This window comes from Nicotiana tomentosiformis, chromosome 2 (genome assembly GCF_000390325.3).
Source record: "Nicotiana tomentosiformis chromosome 2, ASM39032v3, whole genome shotgun sequence".
NCBI classification, from domain to species: domain Eukaryota; kingdom Viridiplantae; phylum Streptophyta; class Magnoliopsida; order Solanales; family Solanaceae; genus Nicotiana; species Nicotiana tomentosiformis.
In genome coordinates this window covers 35,100,457-35,120,179 of record NC_090813.1, presented here as the reverse complement: position 1 = coordinate 35,120,179, position 19,723 = coordinate 35,100,457, and the positions used below count along the sequence as shown (strand labels likewise).

The following is a 19,723-nucleotide window of genomic DNA, read 5'->3' as shown; positions in this document are numbered from 1 at the left end:
TTTAAATAATTCAATTATTACATGATACAGTCCTAAGTCTACCCGGACATAAACATGCTTTAGCTACGCACAGATTCTCGTCACCTCGTGCGTACGTAGCACCCATAACTAGTTGCACATAACAATAAATATCACCTATGGGTAGTTTTCCCCTCACAAGGTTAGACATGAGACTTACCTCGCTCCGTAGTTCCATAACCGGCTCCAACGCCACTCAAACACCTCGACCCGATGCCCGCCTCTTCAAAACTAGCCAAACAACGTGCAAACCAATCAGAATATATTCCAAATGCTCATAATTAATCAATTCCTAACAATCCCCAACTCAGCTCTAAAAGACAACAAGACAACTCTCAGACCCACGTGCCCGGATTCTGAAAATATTTGAAGATAAATATTACCCATAATATCACGAACTAAAATATATAACTTATTCTAAATTCCATGTTCAATTTCGTAGTCAAAATTCTAAAATACCAAATTCTAAGTTTTCTACCAAAAGCCCAAATTCCTACTAATTTTCATGTTTAAATCCATATATAAACTATGTATTTAACTTGTAGTAGGTGGAAATTACTTACCCTGTATTGCTTGATGAAAATGTCCCCATGAAGCTCTCCAAAATTGCCCCAACCAAGTGAAAATGAGAGAAAATGGGCCAAATTCCGATTTTAAAGAACACCTCTCCCTAGACGACCTTTCGCATCTGCGGTCCCCAGGTCGCTTCTGCGACAGCCGCTTTCGCGGCTTAAATCTCACACCTGCGAGAACTCAGGCCGGGTTGCCTACCGCATTTGTGGCTCCTCCAGCGCTTCTGCGCACTCGCTTATGTTGCTTCTCATGCGTAGGTGCGGTTTCGCTTCTGCAGAACTTGACTGCATCTGCGGTCCAAGGCTTCCCTACCAATTCTGCTTCTGCGCTCCATTGGTCGCATCTCCGATCACGCAGGTGATAGAATTTTTTCGCACTTGCGACTTATATCCAGCTCACTCCCAGTCGCTTATGCGGTTCACTGCCTCACTTTTGTGAGGTCGCTTCTATGGTGAAGCTTCCGCAGAAGCGGTTGCACCAGCAACCAGAATTCTCTAGTTTTGGCTTATTTTCAAATTTCGATCCGATAACCATCCGAAATCCACCCTAGACCCTTGGGACCTTAACTAAATATACCAACACGTCCCTACAATACGAACTTAGTCGAAGCCTTAAACCCCGTCAGTCAACATCAAAATCATGAATCGCGCCTCGAATCAAACTTATACATTTTCAATGTTAACTTTTCACTTCAAATCGAATTACGAGACACGTGTTTACAATACGGTACATGAGCATAAAATGAATATAATTTTTACCATTTCTCAAATAACTCGCCCACAACTCAAAGTGTTAAGGCTTGTCCTAGTGTACATATATTTATTTCTAAATCAATTTCAATTATAACTTCAATTAATTAAGCCAACAGAATGAGTTCAAATAATTCAATTATTATATGATACAGTCCTAAGTCTACTCGGACATAAACATCCTTTAGCTACGTACGAACTCTCGTCACCTCGTGCGTACATAGCGCCCACAACTAGTTGCGCATAATAATAAATATCACCTAGGGGTAGTTTTCCCCTCACGAGGTTAGACAGGAGACTTACCTTACTTCATAGTTCCATAACCGACTCCAATGGCACTCAAACACCTCGACCCGATGCCTGTCTCTTCAAAACTAGCCAAACAACATGCAAACAAATTAGAATATACTCCAAATGCTCATAATTAATCAATTCCTAACAATCCCCAATTCTGTTCTAAAAGCCAACAAGACAACCCTCGAGCCCATAACATCAAAAACTAAAATCTATAACATTACCCATAACATCACGAACAAAAATATATAACTTATTCCAAATTCCAAGTCAAGGCCCTTGGACTTAGGAGCGTGTCCGGATTATGATTTGGAGATACGTAGTGGATTTGGATTAAAATGGTGAAAGTTGAATTTTTGAAAAGTTTGCCAGGGAATGGACTTTTTGATATCGGGGTCGGATTCCGATTGGAAGTTGGAGTAGGTCTGTAATATCAAATGTGACTTGTGCAAAATTTGGGGTCAATTGGATGTGTTTTTATAGGTTTCGGCGTCGTTTGTGGAAGTTGAATTTCCTCAGTTTCAATAGGCTTGAATTGGAGTGCGATTCGTATTTTTGGAGTTGTTTGATGTGATTTGAGGGCTCGACTAAGTTTGTATGATGTTTTAGGACTTGTTGGTATGTTTGGTTGAGGTCTCGGGGGCCTCGGGTTGACTCCAGAAGGTTAACGGATCAAAAGTTAAAGTTGAGTGATTGCTGCAGTTGGACCTCTGGGGGTTAAACCGCACCTGCGGAGCTCTGATCGCAGGTGCGAGCTCGCAGATGCGGGTGCGAGATTGGAAGGGAGTGTGTAGGTGGTGTTTTCTGCACCTGTGTGGCTGCAGGTGTAGCGAGAGGTGCGCAGAAGCGGAAGGCGCGCAGGTGCAATAGGGAGTTCCGCATCTGCGTGACCGCAGATGCGGCAGGAGGACCACAGAAGCGGGAGTGGGCAGATGAGCTGGGACCGCAGAAGTGGCTTGGATGCTCGCAGAAGTGAGTCCGCAGAAGTGGAGTGAGGGACTGCATGAGCGGAATGGACCGTAGATGCGTGGGTGATGCCGCTTCTGCGACGCCGCAGAAGCGGTTAAGTTCCCGTAGAAGCGGAGGTGTTGGGCAGATTATTAAAACAAGGGTTTGTGATTTCGGCCTCATTTCAAACATTTCAAGCACGGTTTTGGGCGATTCTTGAGAGGATTTTCAAGGGGATTCTTGAGGTAAGTCCTTTTGCTCATTTTTTATCAATAATCTTGCTTCCCCATTGATTTTCCCGCCTAGTTGGTGTGCATGTAAGGTGTAAATTGGGAGTTTGAGGCTAATAACTTAGAGAGTTTGATTTGGGGTTTTGGATGATGATTTGGTATCGGATTTTGATAAATTTGGTATGGTTAGACTCGTGGTTGAATGGCCTTTTTGGTTTTCTAACTTTTATCGAATTTCGAGACGTGGGTCCGGGGGCCGGTTTTTGAGTCAATTTTTGACTTTTGATTAATAGCTTAGTATTTTCTTATAGAGTTGATTCCTTTAGCCCATATTGATTATATCGAATTATTTATAGCTAGATTCGAGGCATTCGGAGGCTGTTTTGTAAGGCAAGGGTATATTGGAGTAATGATTTGCTTGGATTAAGGTAAGTAACAATTCTAAATTTGGTTCTGAGGGTACGATGTCATGTATTTGGTTTTGAAGTGACGCACATGCTAGGTGACGGGCGTGTGGGCGTGCATCGTAGGAACTGTGACTTGGTCAAATTCCATGGAACTGTGTAGTTGAATAATCTATTATTATCTGTATATTCTCCATGTATTAGAGAAATTGAACCACAAATCAAGTTGGAAACCATGTTTCGACTATGTGTTGGCACTATAGAGACCCATAGAGGTCATGTACATGTTGAATTATCTTCTAAATTGTTATTTTGTACTCAGTCACAGTTTTACTTGCATATTATATCTCAGTCTCTATTGTTCCTTGTAGATATATTATATTATTTTCTGTTGGGGCTGATTTTCATAATTACTGAGAGCCCGAGAGACTGGAGAGACTGATGACTAAGTGAGGTCGACGGTGTGATTGTAATATATTGATACTATAGCACATGAGTTGTCTGTGCGGATCTAGATATTATACTATAGAACGTGAGTTGTCCTTGCAACACGTGAGTTGTCCATGCGGATTATAGCGCTTGGGCTGAAGGAGCCCCTCCGGAGTCTGTACACACCCCAGTGAGCGCATGTACCTACTGAGTGCCGTGGGCTGTGTGAATGGGAGAGTTGAGTGACTGTGGCCCTAAGAGGATGCATTTGATTTCATTATTATTGCACTTAGCTGCCATGTATCACTATCTTGAAATGTTCTGAAAGATATTACACTATGTTGCACTTAAACTTATCACGAAGTAACTGTTTTGACCTAATTTATCATACTTGAAAGCATGCCTACCTTCCAACGTTGAAATCACTGTAATTGAACTATAACTATGAAGCTCGTCACTACTTTTAATTCTTCATTTAGTCTTGTTACTTACTGAGTTAGTTGTACTCATGCTACACCTTGCACTTCGTGTGCAGATTCAGCCATTTTCGGACATGGTGGGTATTGATTCACTGCGCAGTTGACCCTTCGGAGATTTTGAGATAGTTGCTCGGCGTTTTCGCAAACCTTATTTCTCTTTCCCTACCCTTCCACTTACTGTATTTAGTTTCAGACTATGATAGACAATATTTTTCTAGACTTGTGATATTTAGATGCTCATGTACTTAGTGACACCCCGATATTGGGAATTACCACGTTGTGTTTTGGATTTGTTATCTTGTTTATGAGGAGTTTTATTATTTAAACTGCTTTAAATCCATTTTCTGTTAAAAGTGATGGGGTTATTTTGTAAATGTCAGCTTGCCTAGTACTACGTTAGGTGCCATCACGACAGGTTAGGATTTGGGTCGTGACAACTTGTCAGCAGTCCCATCGCACCTGTGGACTCCTTCCCACTTCTGCGCAATCGCAAGAGCAAATCCATAGCCGCCTCTGCTCTCCAACTCGCTTATGCGACCACTCTGTCGCTTCTGTGCAACCGTAGTTGCAAAGCCATAGCCGCCTCTACGCTCCAGCTCGCTTATGCGACCACTTAGTTGCTTCTGCGAAGCCGCAGAAGCGTTCCATTTTCCACTTTTGTGAAGCCTTCCCTAGCCAGCCTTCCTCGCTTCTGTGATGCTATCCTCGCTTCTACGACCCAGCTTTCGCAGAAGCGATCGCACAAACAACCAAAAAACAATCCTAGCATTTCCTTAGTCCAAAAATCAATCCGTTAACCGTCCGGAATCCACCCGAGGCCCTCGGGACCTTAACCAAATATACCAACACATCCCAAAATGCAATACGAACTTAATCGAGGCCTCAAATCATGACAAACAATGTTAAAATTACTAATCGCACCTCGAATCAAATTATAAACTTTCAAATTCCCAAATTCTATATCTTGTGCCGAAATGTACCAAATCAATCCATAATGATTTCAAATTTTACGCACAAGTCATAAATCACAATACGAACTTATTCCAAGGATCAAAACCTCAAACGGACATCTATAACACCAAAATCCACTTTAAACCAAACTTATGAAATTCTTAAATCTTCAAAATGCCAACCTTCCATAATAAGCGCTGAAATACGTAGGGGAGAATCACGTTCGTGGTACATTTGAGGATGAAGGAATGTTTAAGTGGGTGAGAATGTAATGACCCGACCAGTCATTTTGAGCTCTAGCAATTCGTTCAAAGCTTTGAGGCCTTCAGTAGCTTCTCTTAATTGCATTTCGGGAAGTTCGGAGTTGATTTAGAAAAAAATTCTAATTTCTGAAGCTTTAAGTTGGAAGAATTGGCCAAGATTTTACTTTTGAGTAAACGACCTCGGAATCGGGATTTGAAGGATCCAATAGGTTCATATGATGATTTCGGACTTGGACGTATGTTCGGGTTGAGTACCGGATCACCCGGGAGCATTTCAGCGCTTATTATGGAAGGTTAGAATTTTAAAGGTTTAAGAATTTCATAAGTTTGATTTGAAGTGGATTTTGATGTCATCGATGTCCATTTGAGGTTCCGAGTCTTGGAATAGATTCGTTATATCATTTATGACTCGTGTGCCAAATTTGTAGTCATTCTAGATTGATTTGATATGTTTCGGCACAAGATTTAGAATTTGAAAATTTAAAAATTTATAAGTTTGATTCGAGGAGCGATTCATGATTTTGATGTTGTTTGACTTGGTTTAAGGATTCGACTAAGTTTGTATTGTATTTTGGGATGTGTTGGTATGTTTGGACGGGGTCCCGGGGGCTTCGGGTGCGAATCGGATTGAAAACGAATCGAGTTTGGGCTTGGGGCAAATGTTAAAGCAGCTGGTATCTGGTGCAATCGCAACTGCGTGGAAGCGGCGCCGTAGTTGCAGAAGCGGCATTTGGACTGAGTAGGGATGGCCGCAGATGTGAGGTTATATCTGTATCTGCGAGCCCGCAGATACGGTGAATGCTCCACAGAAGAGGAAAGGGCCAACTGGGCAAAGTGCCACAGAAGTGGAGTTGGGAGCGCAGATGCGCATCCGGAGAAGTGGGGAAGGCACCGCATAAGCAGGGCTGGGCCATTGGTGCGAGACCACAGGAGAGGTCAGGCCTCCTCAGAAGCGAGACCGCAGGAGCGGACTTTTGTCCGCAGAAGCAAACTTGGCTGGGTTAGTAGAAACCGCACCTGCGATGGGAATTCCCGTAGGTGCGGAGCCGCGGAAGCAGCTACTATTCCACAGATGCGAAATGTCGCTGGGCAGAGTTGTTTTAAGAACGGGATTTGGCCCTTCTTCTTTCATTTTTCACTTGGGTTGGCTGAATTGGAAGATCCATTTTGAAGGGATTTTCAGCAAGCAACACAAGGTAAGTGATTCTCACTTATTACAAGTTAAATACATGATTTATATGTGGATTAGAACATGGAAATTAGTAGAAATTTAGAATTTTGGTAGAAAACCTATGATTGAGTGTTTTTGGATTTGGACCACGAAATTGGACATGGAATTGAGAATAAATTATATATTTGAGTTCATGGTGTTATGGGTAAGGTTTATATTCAAAATAATTTCGAAATCCGGGCACGTGGGACCGAGGGTTGACTTTATCGACTTTTTGGACGGAGTTGGGAATAGTTTAAATTGACTAATTATGGGTATTAGAATATATTTTGATTAATTTGCACATTGTTTGAATATTTTTGGATCGACGGGCATTGGTTTGAGGTGTTAGAGAGGTTTTGGAGCCGTGTTATGGAACTTCGAAACGAGGTAAGTCTCATATCTAACTCTGTGAGGGGGAAACTACCCCTAGGTGATGTATTTGTTATGTGCTACTTGATGCGGGGGCTACGTACGCACAAGGTAACGGGAGTTCGTATGTAGCTAGATTCATGTTATGTCCGGGTAGACTTAGGTTCCCTCCATGCTATAACTGTACTATTTGAGTTATCTCTTGCCTATTATATTCCTTTTATTTTACATTACGACTGGAGACTTGACTTGCGTATAGTGATAGACTTGCTATTGTATATATTTGACGGGCTTCATGATAAGTCGTGGATTAATTGTACTCTCCTTATGAAATTCTCTCGCGTTATGCGTCCTCATTGAAAAGTTTCCTTAAAATCTATAACTCACACGACTATTCGTGAGTGGGGTCGAGGACCCGTCAAAGCTTCTTATTCTAATGGGATCGGGCCGTTCGCCTCGGCAGAATAAATACATCTATGTTTCGTATCATTCGACCATCTATAGTGCACACATTATGATGGACCGGGTCGTATGCCTCAGAAGGATTATGTACCACACTCTCATGGGAGCGGGCCGTTTGCCTCGGCAATACAATAGATGTATGTATGATTCGGCAATATTATGATGGATCGGGCCGTACGCCTCGGCATTTCTTTAAAATACTCTTATAAAATCATGCGTAATAATTGATAAGATGACAATATATCTGTGAGTTTTTCTGATTTGAACTGTGGCGACCTATTTGGTGAGGTCCATTATATATACTTTGATTGAAGAGATAACTACTAGCTGAGAGTTTGAGTTATTTGCTGAGAGAAGAATTTTATCACGTATTTATACTTGTTATTTTATTTATTCCCCTAACTCACATCTGTTTATTCCTACTGTATCTGTCTTATTGGACCACTAGTAAGTGTTGATGTCGACCCCTCGTCACTACTTCTCTGGGTTTAGGCTAGATACTTACTGGATACGCGTTGATTTACGTACTCATGGTACACTTGTTGCACTTATTGTGCAGGTACATACATGTCTGGTGGTCTTTCGGCGCAGAGGTGCGGCTATTGCGGGGACTTTACCGTGAGTTGCATTTCATGTTACGATCCGCAGCCTGTAGAGTCTCCATCATAATTATTTATATTTCTCCTATCTAATTTGTATTCCGGACAGATGTTGTATTTTATTTCCTAGTTGATACTCATTCACTTGGGACACTGGGTTTTGGGGGTTCCTACAGGTTGTTCATCATTGTAGTTCGTGTAAATATTATCATTCTCTCTGTAAATTCTATTTCGCACTATCTAATTAATAAAAATTATAATTTTAAAGTAATAGAATAAGTAATTAAATTGATCAATCAAGGTTGACTTGTTTGACGGTGGTGTAAGGTGCCATCACGACCTATAGTGAATTTTGGATCGTGACATGGTATCTTTTGGTTAGTGTCTTCATTCTAAAAGACACCTATAAATATATTTGTAGGACTGATTACAACAACTCTGGAACTTATTTTAAGTTATCGACAACCACAACTTATAAGCAATCATATGGTTTCTCTTCCCAAAAATTAAAGATTAATTTTTTTTCTATTAGGGAAAAACATATCTGTTTACAAATGATTGAAACTTCTTATGTTTATAAATGATCAAGTGTCATAAAAACTCCACGGAAGCAAAGGCCAACGCAGAGTTGGAAGTGTAAATATAAAATTTACCAAAATGATTTATAAATATAATTGCTTGTTTACTTTATTTGGTATGTGTTCAAAAATTTACGTAAGCAAGCACTGCATTAGATGTGCAAAATGACATAATTTTTCGGGCTCAAATAATTGTCACAACCTGGCAAGGACTTTGTTACATCTCATTCTATTGTAATGAGTGGTCGGAATGGTATGACGATAACAAAAATCGGGTTATACTTTCTTTATTCTACTCATTATTTAACTGATTATTTCTTGTGATTTATAAATTTTAATATGTATATTAAGTGTAATGATAGGTGGTCATGATCTCATAATATTTCGTGTCTTGCACACACATTATAATTAGGAATAACTGAGGATATTATGATATATTCATACTTTAAAATATTTTTGAGATCATTTTAGATATTTAAGTTTAAACAAATTAAAAGTTTGATAAATTATTGTTAATATTGAGGTTTTCTTGTGATAAACATAATATATATATATATATATATATATATATATATATATATATATATATATATATATATATATATATATATATATATTTATTTATTTATTTATTTATGTTGTACATTGTACTTGACGACATAAACTGTGAATAATCTGGGTTTGGAGATTTTCCTAAACATATGATTATACATTCATAATAAATTGAGATTATTTACAAGACAAATCGAGATACCTATTTGTCTCCTATGTAGATGTATTTTAGAGTATATGTGAACTACAATGTGGTAGTCAATTCTTTAAAGAATTTGGAGAATGTAATAAGTTTAAGCCTATTGTTTTCCTTTGAGAGTACTAAATCCTTGGTGTTGCACAAAGTTATTCGTCTGTGTATACTATTATCTCTTTCTCTTTTTCAAGTTTTAAAATCCTTTTTTTTTTGTATTTAATACATATCATCTGTGTTATTGAAAGAAATGCCCTATGGCTGATGTGTTCGTTAATTACTGAACAACTACATAGGGGAGGTTTTTTTGGTAATGGAGTTACTAACAACAACAATAACAACCCAGTAAAATTCCACTAATGGGGTCTGGGGAGGGTAGTGTATACGCAGACCTTATCCCTACCCCGATGGAGTTACTATTTAACTTAATTTAATTATCTATTTACAAAATTTGATGTTTGTTTAGAATGAACTTCTAAGTTTGGTGTTTATTTGGATTGAACTTTCAGTGAAAATTATTATTCTTTTCCTTGTAAATTTAATATTGCATTCAATGTAAATTTATTTTATATTTTCCTAACAACTTACTTGAATTACTCGGTCACATAATTAGTAATACGTACATCCACTTTTACTATTTGGAATTATTTTAATATGCTAAATAAAATAAAAATAGCTACTATCTATAACGACCCGACTGGTTGTTTTACTTTCTAGATCCCCGTTTCTCTAATTAAGATTCCTCGTATATGCTTTTACCGTTTTATGACCTACAGGGATGGTTGGTTTAAGTTTGGAAGGATTCGGGTTGAAATCGAAACACTTAGTTCCTTAATAGTAACCTATAATGGTTAAGTTTGACATGAGTCAACCTTATGAGTAAAGGACCTCAGAACTGGGATTTGACGGTCCCAATAGGTTCGTTTGATGATTTTGGACTTGGACGTATATTTGGATCGAGTTTTGAATGACCCGGGAGCGCTTCGGCACTTAATATTGAAAGTTGGCACATTAAAAATTTTCAAGTTCTTTAAGTTTGGTTTAGAGTAAGTTATGGTGTTATCGATGTCTGTTTGGGATTCTAAGCCTAGAAATAGTTTCGTATGGTGATTTATGACTTGCACGCAAAATTTGGCATCATTCTGAGTTGATTTGATATTAATCGTACGCGCGGAAGTGTTTTACAAGTTTTTGAGTTTCATGTTGAATTCATGCATTTGGGCGTTCGATTCGTGGGGTTTGATTTTATTTTAGTGTTTCTATTGCGCGAGCAAGTCCGCATTATGTTGTGGGATGTGTTAGTGTAATTGGGTGGGGTCCCGGGTGCGAATCAGATTGGAATCGGACTTGGTTTTGGGCATAGGGTACAACTGATGGCTTCAGATCTGGTGCAATCGCACCTGCGTGTAAACGACCGCAGGTGCGAACTCGCAAAAGTGGCCCAGTGGTCGCACAAGTGGACTTCATTGCATGGGTTCCTTTTTTTATAAAACATATTGACTACAAATTGAACTAAAGAAAAAATGTTGACTGTTCGACAATAGAGGCTGGAGCTGGGTGGTTGCAGGTGCGAGGATGTTTCCGCATCTGCGCGCCCGCAGAAGCGATCAACGCTCAACATATCCGGACTTTGGCTGGCTGGCTGTGGGTTGCAGAGGCGGAAGGAATCCGCAGAAGCAGAAGAAGTCCGCAAAGCGGACCCGCAAAAGCTGTAATGATCCGATTGGTCATTTTGAGCTTTAGCGCGTCGTTCAGCGGTTTGAGGCCTTGAGTAGTTTTACTTCGGGTATTATGACTTGTACGTGTGATCAGAATTGAATTTCAGGAAGTTCGGAATTGATTTGGAAAGAAAATTCTAATTTCGAAAGCTTTAAGTTGGAAGAATTGACTAAGGTTTGACTTTTGAGTAAACGACTTCGAAATCAGAATTTGAAGGTTCCAACAGGTTTGTATGATGATTTTGGTCTTAGGAGCGTGTCCGGATGTCGATTTGGAGGTCCGTACGTCATTTCGGCGTCAATTGGAGAAAATTGGAAATTGGATGATTTTTGTAAAGTTTAACCAGGAGTGGACTTTTTGATATAGGGGTCAGATTTCGATTCTGGAAGTAGGAGTAGGTCCTTACACTTATTTTGTGTGCCTTGGTTTTCATCCCTGAGGTAGGTTCATAATATCTATTCGGCCGTTTTATTCTTTATGCAGGCTGGGTAATTCCCCGTCAGAGTTCGTTCTTCCTTATGAGTTATATTCGAGTGGTGGCTTGTTGGCGCTTTGATGGTGCTGCATAAGATCTTGGTCAATGTTTGAAGTGGCTCATTGCCTGATCAGTTTGTACTGGGTGAGACGAGATTACTGGACCTGAAATTTGTGCAATCAGATTTATATAAGGTACATTAAAGAAAAAAATATTGTTATTCAGTTTAGAATGAGGTAATGGTTCTTGTCAGGCGGAGAGACTCCATGAATTATTGATTCAGCAGGTAGTTATGAGTTTCTACATGTCTCTTATATATGAAACAAGATTTATATGTGTCATGAGGTGTGTTGTGGGTATCAGATTCATGAAATTGCAGCTATTGTGGTCGAGGATTGTTATTATGGGCAACCGACTTACGTGGTGCATGGTGTGATTTCGGTATAGGTGCATGATAATGTTTTGGTATAGTGTGTGGTGATTGGTACGGTGTTTGTATGTTAGAATCGAGTCTTGTAGAGATATATGGAGGTTGGAATTTGGTTCTAAGGGTTATTGACTAAGTAAAAAGGGAGGATCTTCTGTCTGACTCGAGCTATTGTGTTCAACTGGATTGTGGTGGCACGAGTAGGTGCGCGAGGTATTAAACAGTTATTTTGGACAACTCCAGAGCAGTCCCTAGCACGTTCGAGGACAAACGTATATTTAAATAGGGAAGAATGTAACGATCCGACTGGTCGTTTTGAGATTTAGCGCGGCGTTCGGCGATTTGAGGCCTTGAGTAGATTCACTTCGAGTATTATGACTTGTAGGTGTGGTCGGAATTAAATTTCAGGAAGTTCGGAGTTGGTTTGGAAAGAAAATTCTAATTTCGGAAGCTTTAAGTTGGAAGAATTTACTAAGGTTTGAATTTTGAGTAAACGAATTCGAAAATGGAATTTGAAGGTTCCAACAGGTTCGTATGATGATTTTGGTCTTAGGAGCATGTCCGGATGTCAATTTGGAGGCCCGTAGGTCATTTCGGCGTCAATTAGCAAAAGTTGGAAATTGGATGATTTTTGGAGAGTTTGATCGGGAGTGGACTTTATGATATCATGGTCGGATTCCGATTCCAAAAGTGGGAGTAGGTATGTAATGTCAATTATGACTTGTGTGCAAAATTTGAGGTCAATCGGACTTAATTTGATAGGTTTCGGCGTCGAATATTTGTTTGGAAGTTTGAAAGTTGAAAGAAAGGTTTGGATCGTCGATTCATAGTTTTGATGTTGTTTGGTGTAATTTGAGGCCTCGAGGAAGTTTGTTTCATGTATTGGGACTGGTTAGTATGATTGGACAGGATCCTGGGGGCCTCATGTGTATTTCGGGATGGTTTCGGAATATTTCTCCATATTTTGCTGGTGCTGTTGCTGGTTCTGGTATTGTTCATCGCGTACGCGTAGGGATAATCGCATTCGCGGGGAAGGATTTTTGGTTGCTGGATATTTTTGCTTCGCGTTCGCGCCTATTGGCACGCATTCGCAGAGGTTCGAGGGGCAAAGCTACACGTTCGCGATTGGGGCATCGTGTTTGCGAAAGGGAAAGCTGGCCTGGGGGAGATTGGTTTCGTGATAGAGCAGCCTGGTGAAGCATCACGTTCGCGAGACTAGCCTCGCGTTCCTGAAGAAGAGTTTGGGTCCTGAGTTTGTTGAGCTTCGCGAACGCGAGTGAAGTGTCGCGTTCGCGATGAAGGTCACATGGGCAGTGTATAAGTTTGCAAAAAAATGGGTTTTGACTCATTTTATCTCAAATCTTCCATGGGAGCCGAGCTTGGGGCGATTTTTGGAGGAGCTTCTTCGTCACCCATCACTAGGTAAGTGATTCCTTCACATTGTGAGTTAAATACATGAATTATACATGGATTTGAACATGAAATTGGTGAAATTTATGGGATTTTGAAGAAAATCTAGAATTTGGTATTTTTGGATTTTTACCACGAAATTGGACATGAAATTAGGAATAAATCATATATTTGAGTTCGTAATATTATGGGTAAAGTTTATCTTCGAAAATATTCGGAATCTGGGCATGTGGGCCTGAGGGTTAACTTTATCGACCTTTCGAGTGGAGTTGGGAACTTGTTTAAATTGATTAATTATGGGTATTAGAGTATATTTTGATTGGTTTGCACATTGCTCGACTAGTTTTGAAATTATGGACATCAGTTCGAAGTGTTACAGAGACGTTGAAGCTGGTTATAGTGCTTCGGAGCGAGGTGAGTCTCATATCTAACCTTGTGAGGGGGAAATTACGCTCTAGGTGATATTTATTGTTATGTGCAACTAGTAGTGGGTGCTACGTACACACGAGATGACGAGAGTCCATACGTAGTTAAAGCATGTTTATGTCTGGGTAGACTGTAACGACCTGGCTGGTTGTTTTGAGTGTATTAGACCCGATCCCCTATTTACTGCTTTTCTCGTATCTGTTTCTGCTTATGTGACTTGCCGGGAGGTCTTGTTTTTGGTTTTAGAGTGTTTTGGGACACGTAGTCCCAAAAACGGAAGCTTAAGTCTTAGGATTTTGACTATAGTCAAAAATGTGTGAAGTCGACTCCGCAATGGAGTTCCATCGGTTCCGTTAGCTCCGTTGGGTGATTTTAGACTTAGGAGTGCATCCGAAATATGATTTGGAGGTCCGTAGTAGAATTAGGCTTGAAATGGCGAAAGCCGAATTTTTGGAGATTTTGACCGGAAATGGACTTTTTGGTATTGGGGTCGGATTCCGATTCCCGAAGTTGGAGTAGATCCATAATGTTGAATATGACTTGTGTGCAAAATTTCAGGTCAATCGGACGTGGTTTGATAGGTTTCGGCATCGGTTGTAGAAATTTGAAGTTTCAAGTTCATTAAGTTTGGATTGGAAGGTGATTCGTGTTTGTGTTGTTGTTTGATGTGATTTGAAGGCTCGACTAAGTTCGTATGGTGTTTTTGGACTTGTAGGTATGTTTGATTGAGGTCCTGGGAGCCTCGGGTTGATTTTGGGTGGTTAACAGATTATTTTGGACTTAGGAGAGATAGCAGATTTTCTGGTATTTTTGTTGCAGACTTTTCTTCATCGCGTTTGCAAGAGATGTCTCGCGATCGCGTAAGGCATTTGTGAGGCCATCTGGAGTTGTTCTTCACATTAGCGAAGATGGGGATGCGTTCGTGAAGGTTTGAGGATCAGTGCATCGTGAACGCGAGAAGGACATCGCGTTCGCGTAGAGGAAGTGGAGCAGCTGGGAACCCCATGGATTTGTTCTACGCTTTCGCGTAGCGGGTGTCGCGTTCGCAAAGAAGGATTTCCCTGGGTAGAATATATGATTTCAAAAACGAGGGTTTGGCCATTTTTATCAAAACTTGAGTTTGAGAGCTCGGATTAGGGCGAGATTTTGAGGGATTTTCAGAGACATCAATTGGGTAACGATTCTTCACTTGATTTTGGTTATATCCCACTAATATATCACTAATTTCATCTTTTAATTTTGGATATGGGTGGAAACTTTGGGGAAAATGGGAAGAAGTTCTTCAACTAAGATTTTGGGTTTTGATTGAGATTTTGATATCGGATTTGGATAATTTTGGTACGAGTGAACTCGTGAGTGAATGGGCTTTCGGGTTTTGTGACTTTTGTCGGATTTCGAGACGTGGGCCCGGGGGAGGGTTGAGCCTATTTCGGATTTCGACTTATAATTTTGTGTTTTTCCTGTGGAATTGATTCTTTTAGCCTATATTAATTATATTAAACTGCTTGTGGCTAGATTCGGGGCGTGTGGAGATTGATTTGAGGGGCAAAGGCATTGAGGAGTAGTATTTTGTGCTGTTTGGGGTAAGTAACAGTTTTAAATCTGGTCCTGAGGGTAAGAAACCCCGGATTATTGGATTATTTGAGTATTTTGGTGGTGACGCACATGTTAGGTGACGGGCGTGTGGGCGTGCACCGTAGGAATTGGGACTTGGTCCATTCTGTGAAACTGTAAAGTTGAATAACTTGTTTCTAGCTATATGCTCCCCCTGTGTTATAGAAATTTGACTGCAAATCATGTTAGAAATCATGCTTAGGCTTTTTGATGGTACTGTTAGGACCCGCAGAGGTCGCGTACTTGTTGAATTACTTGCTAATTGATGTCTTGTACTCAGTCATGGTTTTACTTGTGTATCATATCTCAGCCTCTTCTTGATTCTTGTTGATACACTATGTTATCTTTGTTTGGGCCAATCTTTGTGATTTTCGAGAGCCCGAGAGACTAGAGAGGTTGATGACTGAGTGAGGCCAAGGGCCTGTCTGAGAGGTATTGCTACTATGGCACGTGAGTTGTTCGTGCAACACGTGAGTTGTCCGTGCGAATCCACATATTAATACTATAGCACGTGAGTTGTCCGTGCAGCACGTGAGTTGTCTGTGCAGATATAGCGCTTCGGCTGTAAGGAGCCCCTCCATAAACTGCACACCCCTGTGAGCGCAGATACCTATTGAGTGTGAGTACAGAGGGATGAGAGCCAAGTGATTGAGCTGTTGTGACGAGTTGAGTGACTGTTGCCCTGAGAGGCTGTACTTGCTTTTTCATTTGTTGATGCACTTAGTTACTATCTGTCATCGTTGTGAACTTCCTGAAAGATTCTATATCTGGACTACCTGAACTTTAACTGTATAAAACTGATTGGACTTAAACTGCCAGATGTGAAAGCATGTTTATTCCTTGCTGGAATTATTAAAAATGAACTGCAATTGTATAGCTCGTCACTGCCTTCTTAGTTCCTTATTTATTTTTGTTACTTAGTGAGTTGGTTGTACTCATGCTACACCCTACGCTTCATGTGCAGATCCAGGTGTATCCGGTCACGGAGGATGTTGATCTCGTGCGTGGTTGAGTTTCGGAGATTCACGAGGTAGCTACCGGCATTCGCAGTCCTTGCCTCTCCTCTCTTGCTATCTTTCTTTTTTGTGCCATTTAGACACAGACTCTTATAGACACATTTTCTTAGTCTGCTTGTTTAGATGCTCATGACTTGGTGACACTCCGATGTATGGGGCTATTTTTCCGCGTTGCATTTTTGAGTTTAACTCCCGTTTTATGAAAACTCTGTCATATCAACTTTTTTGGTTTATTTTGTGGAATATTTGAAGTATTTTTAAAAATCGGCTTGCCTAGTACCATCGATAGGCACCATCATGACAGGTTAGGGTTTTGGGTCGTGACAACTTGGTATCAGTGCCTAGGTTACATAGGTCTCACGAGTCATGAGCAGGTTTAGTAGAGTCTTGCGGATCGGTACAGAGACTTATGTACTTAACTTTGAGAGGTTGCCGAACCCTTAGGAAATTTCACATTTTTGAATTTTTGTCGTGCGAATCATTTGATTCTGGTAACAAAATATCTGTTGTTCTAATTCTCTCACAGATGGTGAGGACGCGTACTACGGGGCAGGATGGACAACCACCAGTACCACCAGTCAGGGCCTCGAAAGGCTAAGGTCACGGTAGAGGCCGCGGTAAGGGCAGAGGTGCAGCTCGCACCACAGCTAGGGTAGCACCTGCAGATCCACCAGTTTCCACAATTCAGGAGTAGGCTTCAATTGTCGATGAGCCTGTGGGACCAGCTCAGGCACCACCCGTGCCCATTGTGATTTCAGGCCTTCAGGAGGCCTTAGCCCAGATTTTGACCGCGTGTACCAATCTTGCTCAGGCGGTCTCTGTTCCGGCCGCAGCAGCCACTTCTCTGGCCGGGGGAGATGCCCAGACTCCTATCGCCCTCACACCAGAGTAGGTGGTACAGGGACTCCAGACACCGGGGGTACCACCAGCCCAGCCAGTTGCAGCTGCTCAGGACTATGTAGTTCCTGTCATGCCTGATGATGAGCAGCGTAGATTGGAGAGGTTTGGGAGACTCCAGCCTCCATCTTTCAGTGGTACCGAGGGAGAGGATGCACAAGGCTTCTTGGACAGGTGTCAGAGGATACTCCGTACAGTAGGTATTCTAGAGACCAGTGGGGTCTCGTTCACTACCTTTCAGTTCTCTGGGGCTGCATTCCATTAGTGGGAGGCTTACGATAGGTGTAGGTCGGTCGGCGCAGCACCCCTAACCTGGAAGCAGTTCTCCAGTTTATTCCTGGAGAAGTTCGTGCCTCAGTCCCGCAGAGAGGAGCTGCGCAGGCAGTTCGAGCAGCTTCGTCGGGGTGATATGTCTGTGACGCAGTATGAGATGAGATTTTCAGAGTTGGCTCATCATGCTATCTGAATGGTTCACACAGACAGGGAGAGGATCAGGAGGTTCTTAGATGGCTTCACTTTTCAGCTACGATTGCTTATGACTAGAGATAGAGTGTCTGCTCCTACTTTCAATGAGGTTGTCGACATTGCTCGATAGATTGAGATGGTTCGCAGCCAGAAGCGGGTTGAGAGGGAGGCCAGGAGGCCTCGTGGTTAGGGTGGATTCAGCGGTGTTCCTTCTAGGGGGCAGTTCCACCACGGTAGGGGTCGTCCTTTCAGACATTCTCAGACGGCTCGCCTAGTTCACCGTGGTACATCATCTGGCCATGGTTCACACAGTTATCAGCAGGGCCAGTCTTCATTCAGTGCACTACCAGCGCAGAGTTCTCACCCTGCCTAGCCAGCTCAAGCATCTACGCGTAGTTCTTTAGGGCATTAGGAGCAGCAGTTCCGTCAGAGAAGGGGCTGTTTCGAGTACGGAGATTTTGGTCATATTAAGAGAGATTGCCCCAGGTTGTTGGGTGGGACTCCATAGCAGAGTTCTCGGCCGATGGCACCAGCGCCAACAGCTTTACCACCCGCCCATCCAGCTAGGGGTACGGTTCAGTCAGCTAGGGGTCTCTTGCGATGGGGAGGCCGATCAGTGAGCGGCCAGGCCCGTTTCTATGCTCTTCCTGCCAGACCAGATGTCATTGCTTCGGATGCTGTTATTACAGGTATTGTCTCAATTTGCCATAAAGATACCTTTGTATTATTTGACCCTGGTTCCACTTATTGATATATGTCCTCATATTTCGCTCATTATCTGGATATGCCTCGTGAGTCTCTAGTTTCATCTGTTCATGTATCTACTTCGGTGGGTAATACTATTATTATGGACCGTGTATATCGGTCATGTGGGGTGACTATTGGGGGTCTGGAAACCAGAGTAGATCTTTTGCTGCTTAGTATGGTCAATTTTGATATGATATTGGGTATAGATTGGTTGTCTCCATGTCATGCTGTTTTAGATTGTCACGCTAAGACCGTGACGTTAGAGATGCCAGGGTTGCTGAGAGTTGAATGGAGCGGTTCTATAGACTATGTTCCTAGTAGAGTCATTTCATACTTGAAGGCTCAACAGATGGTTGAGAAGGGTTGTCTATCCTATTTGGCTTTTGTGAGGGATGTTAGTGCAGAGGTCCCTGTTATTGATTATGTTCCTATGTTGTGTGATTTCCCGGATGTGTTTCCTGTAGGTATGCAAGGAATGCCACCTGACAAGGACATTGACTTCGGTATTGATTTGGTGCCGGGAACTTAGCCCATTTCTATTCCATCGTATCATATGGCACTGGCGGAGTTGAAAGAGTTGAAGGAACAGCTTCAGGAACTCCTTGATAAGGGGTTTATTCGTCCTAGCATGTCTCCTTAGGGTGCACCAGTTCTATTTGTAAAGAAGGATGGTACTATGAGAATGTGCATTGATTACAGGCAGTTGAACAAGGTCACAATCAAGAACAAGTATCCATTGCCATGTATTGTTGATTTGTTTGACTAGCTTCGGGGAGCGAAGGTGTTCTCCAAGACTTATTTGAGGTCATGGTATCACCAGCTGAAGATTCGGGACTCAGATATTCTTAAGACAACTTTCAGAACCCGATATGGCCATTATGAGTTCCTTGTGATGTCTTTTGGACTGATCAACGCCCCAGCAACATTCATACATCTGATGAGCAGTGTGTTAGCCTTATCTTGACACATTCATTATTGTATTCATTGATGATATCCTGGTGTACTCTCATAGCCAGGAGGTGCATGCCCAATATCTAAGGATTGTGTTACAGCGGTTGAGAGAGGAAAATCTTTATGCAAAGTTCTCCAAGTGTGAGTTTTGGCTCAGTTCAGTGGCGTTCTTGGGGAACGTGGTGTCCAGTGAAGGTATTTAGGTAGATCCAAAGAAGATAGAGGCGGTTGAGAGTTGGCCCAGACCATCCTCTGCCACGGATATTCGGACT

At 41.6% G+C, this 19,723-nt stretch overlaps 1 protein-coding gene across 1 annotated transcript; it reads left to right on the top strand.

The window, feature by feature from the left end:
- Positions 1-18,276: 18,276 nt before the first annotated feature.
- LOC138904610 (uncharacterized) lies at positions 18,277-19,029 on the top strand. Its single transcript, XM_070193115.1, has 2 exons — positions 18,277-18,442; positions 18,557-19,029. Exons 1-2 carry the CDS (start codon positions 18,277-18,279, stop codon positions 19,027-19,029), a joined length of 639 nt encoding a protein of 212 aa, XP_070049216.1.
- The last annotated feature ends 694 nt before the right edge of the window (positions 19,030-19,723 follow it).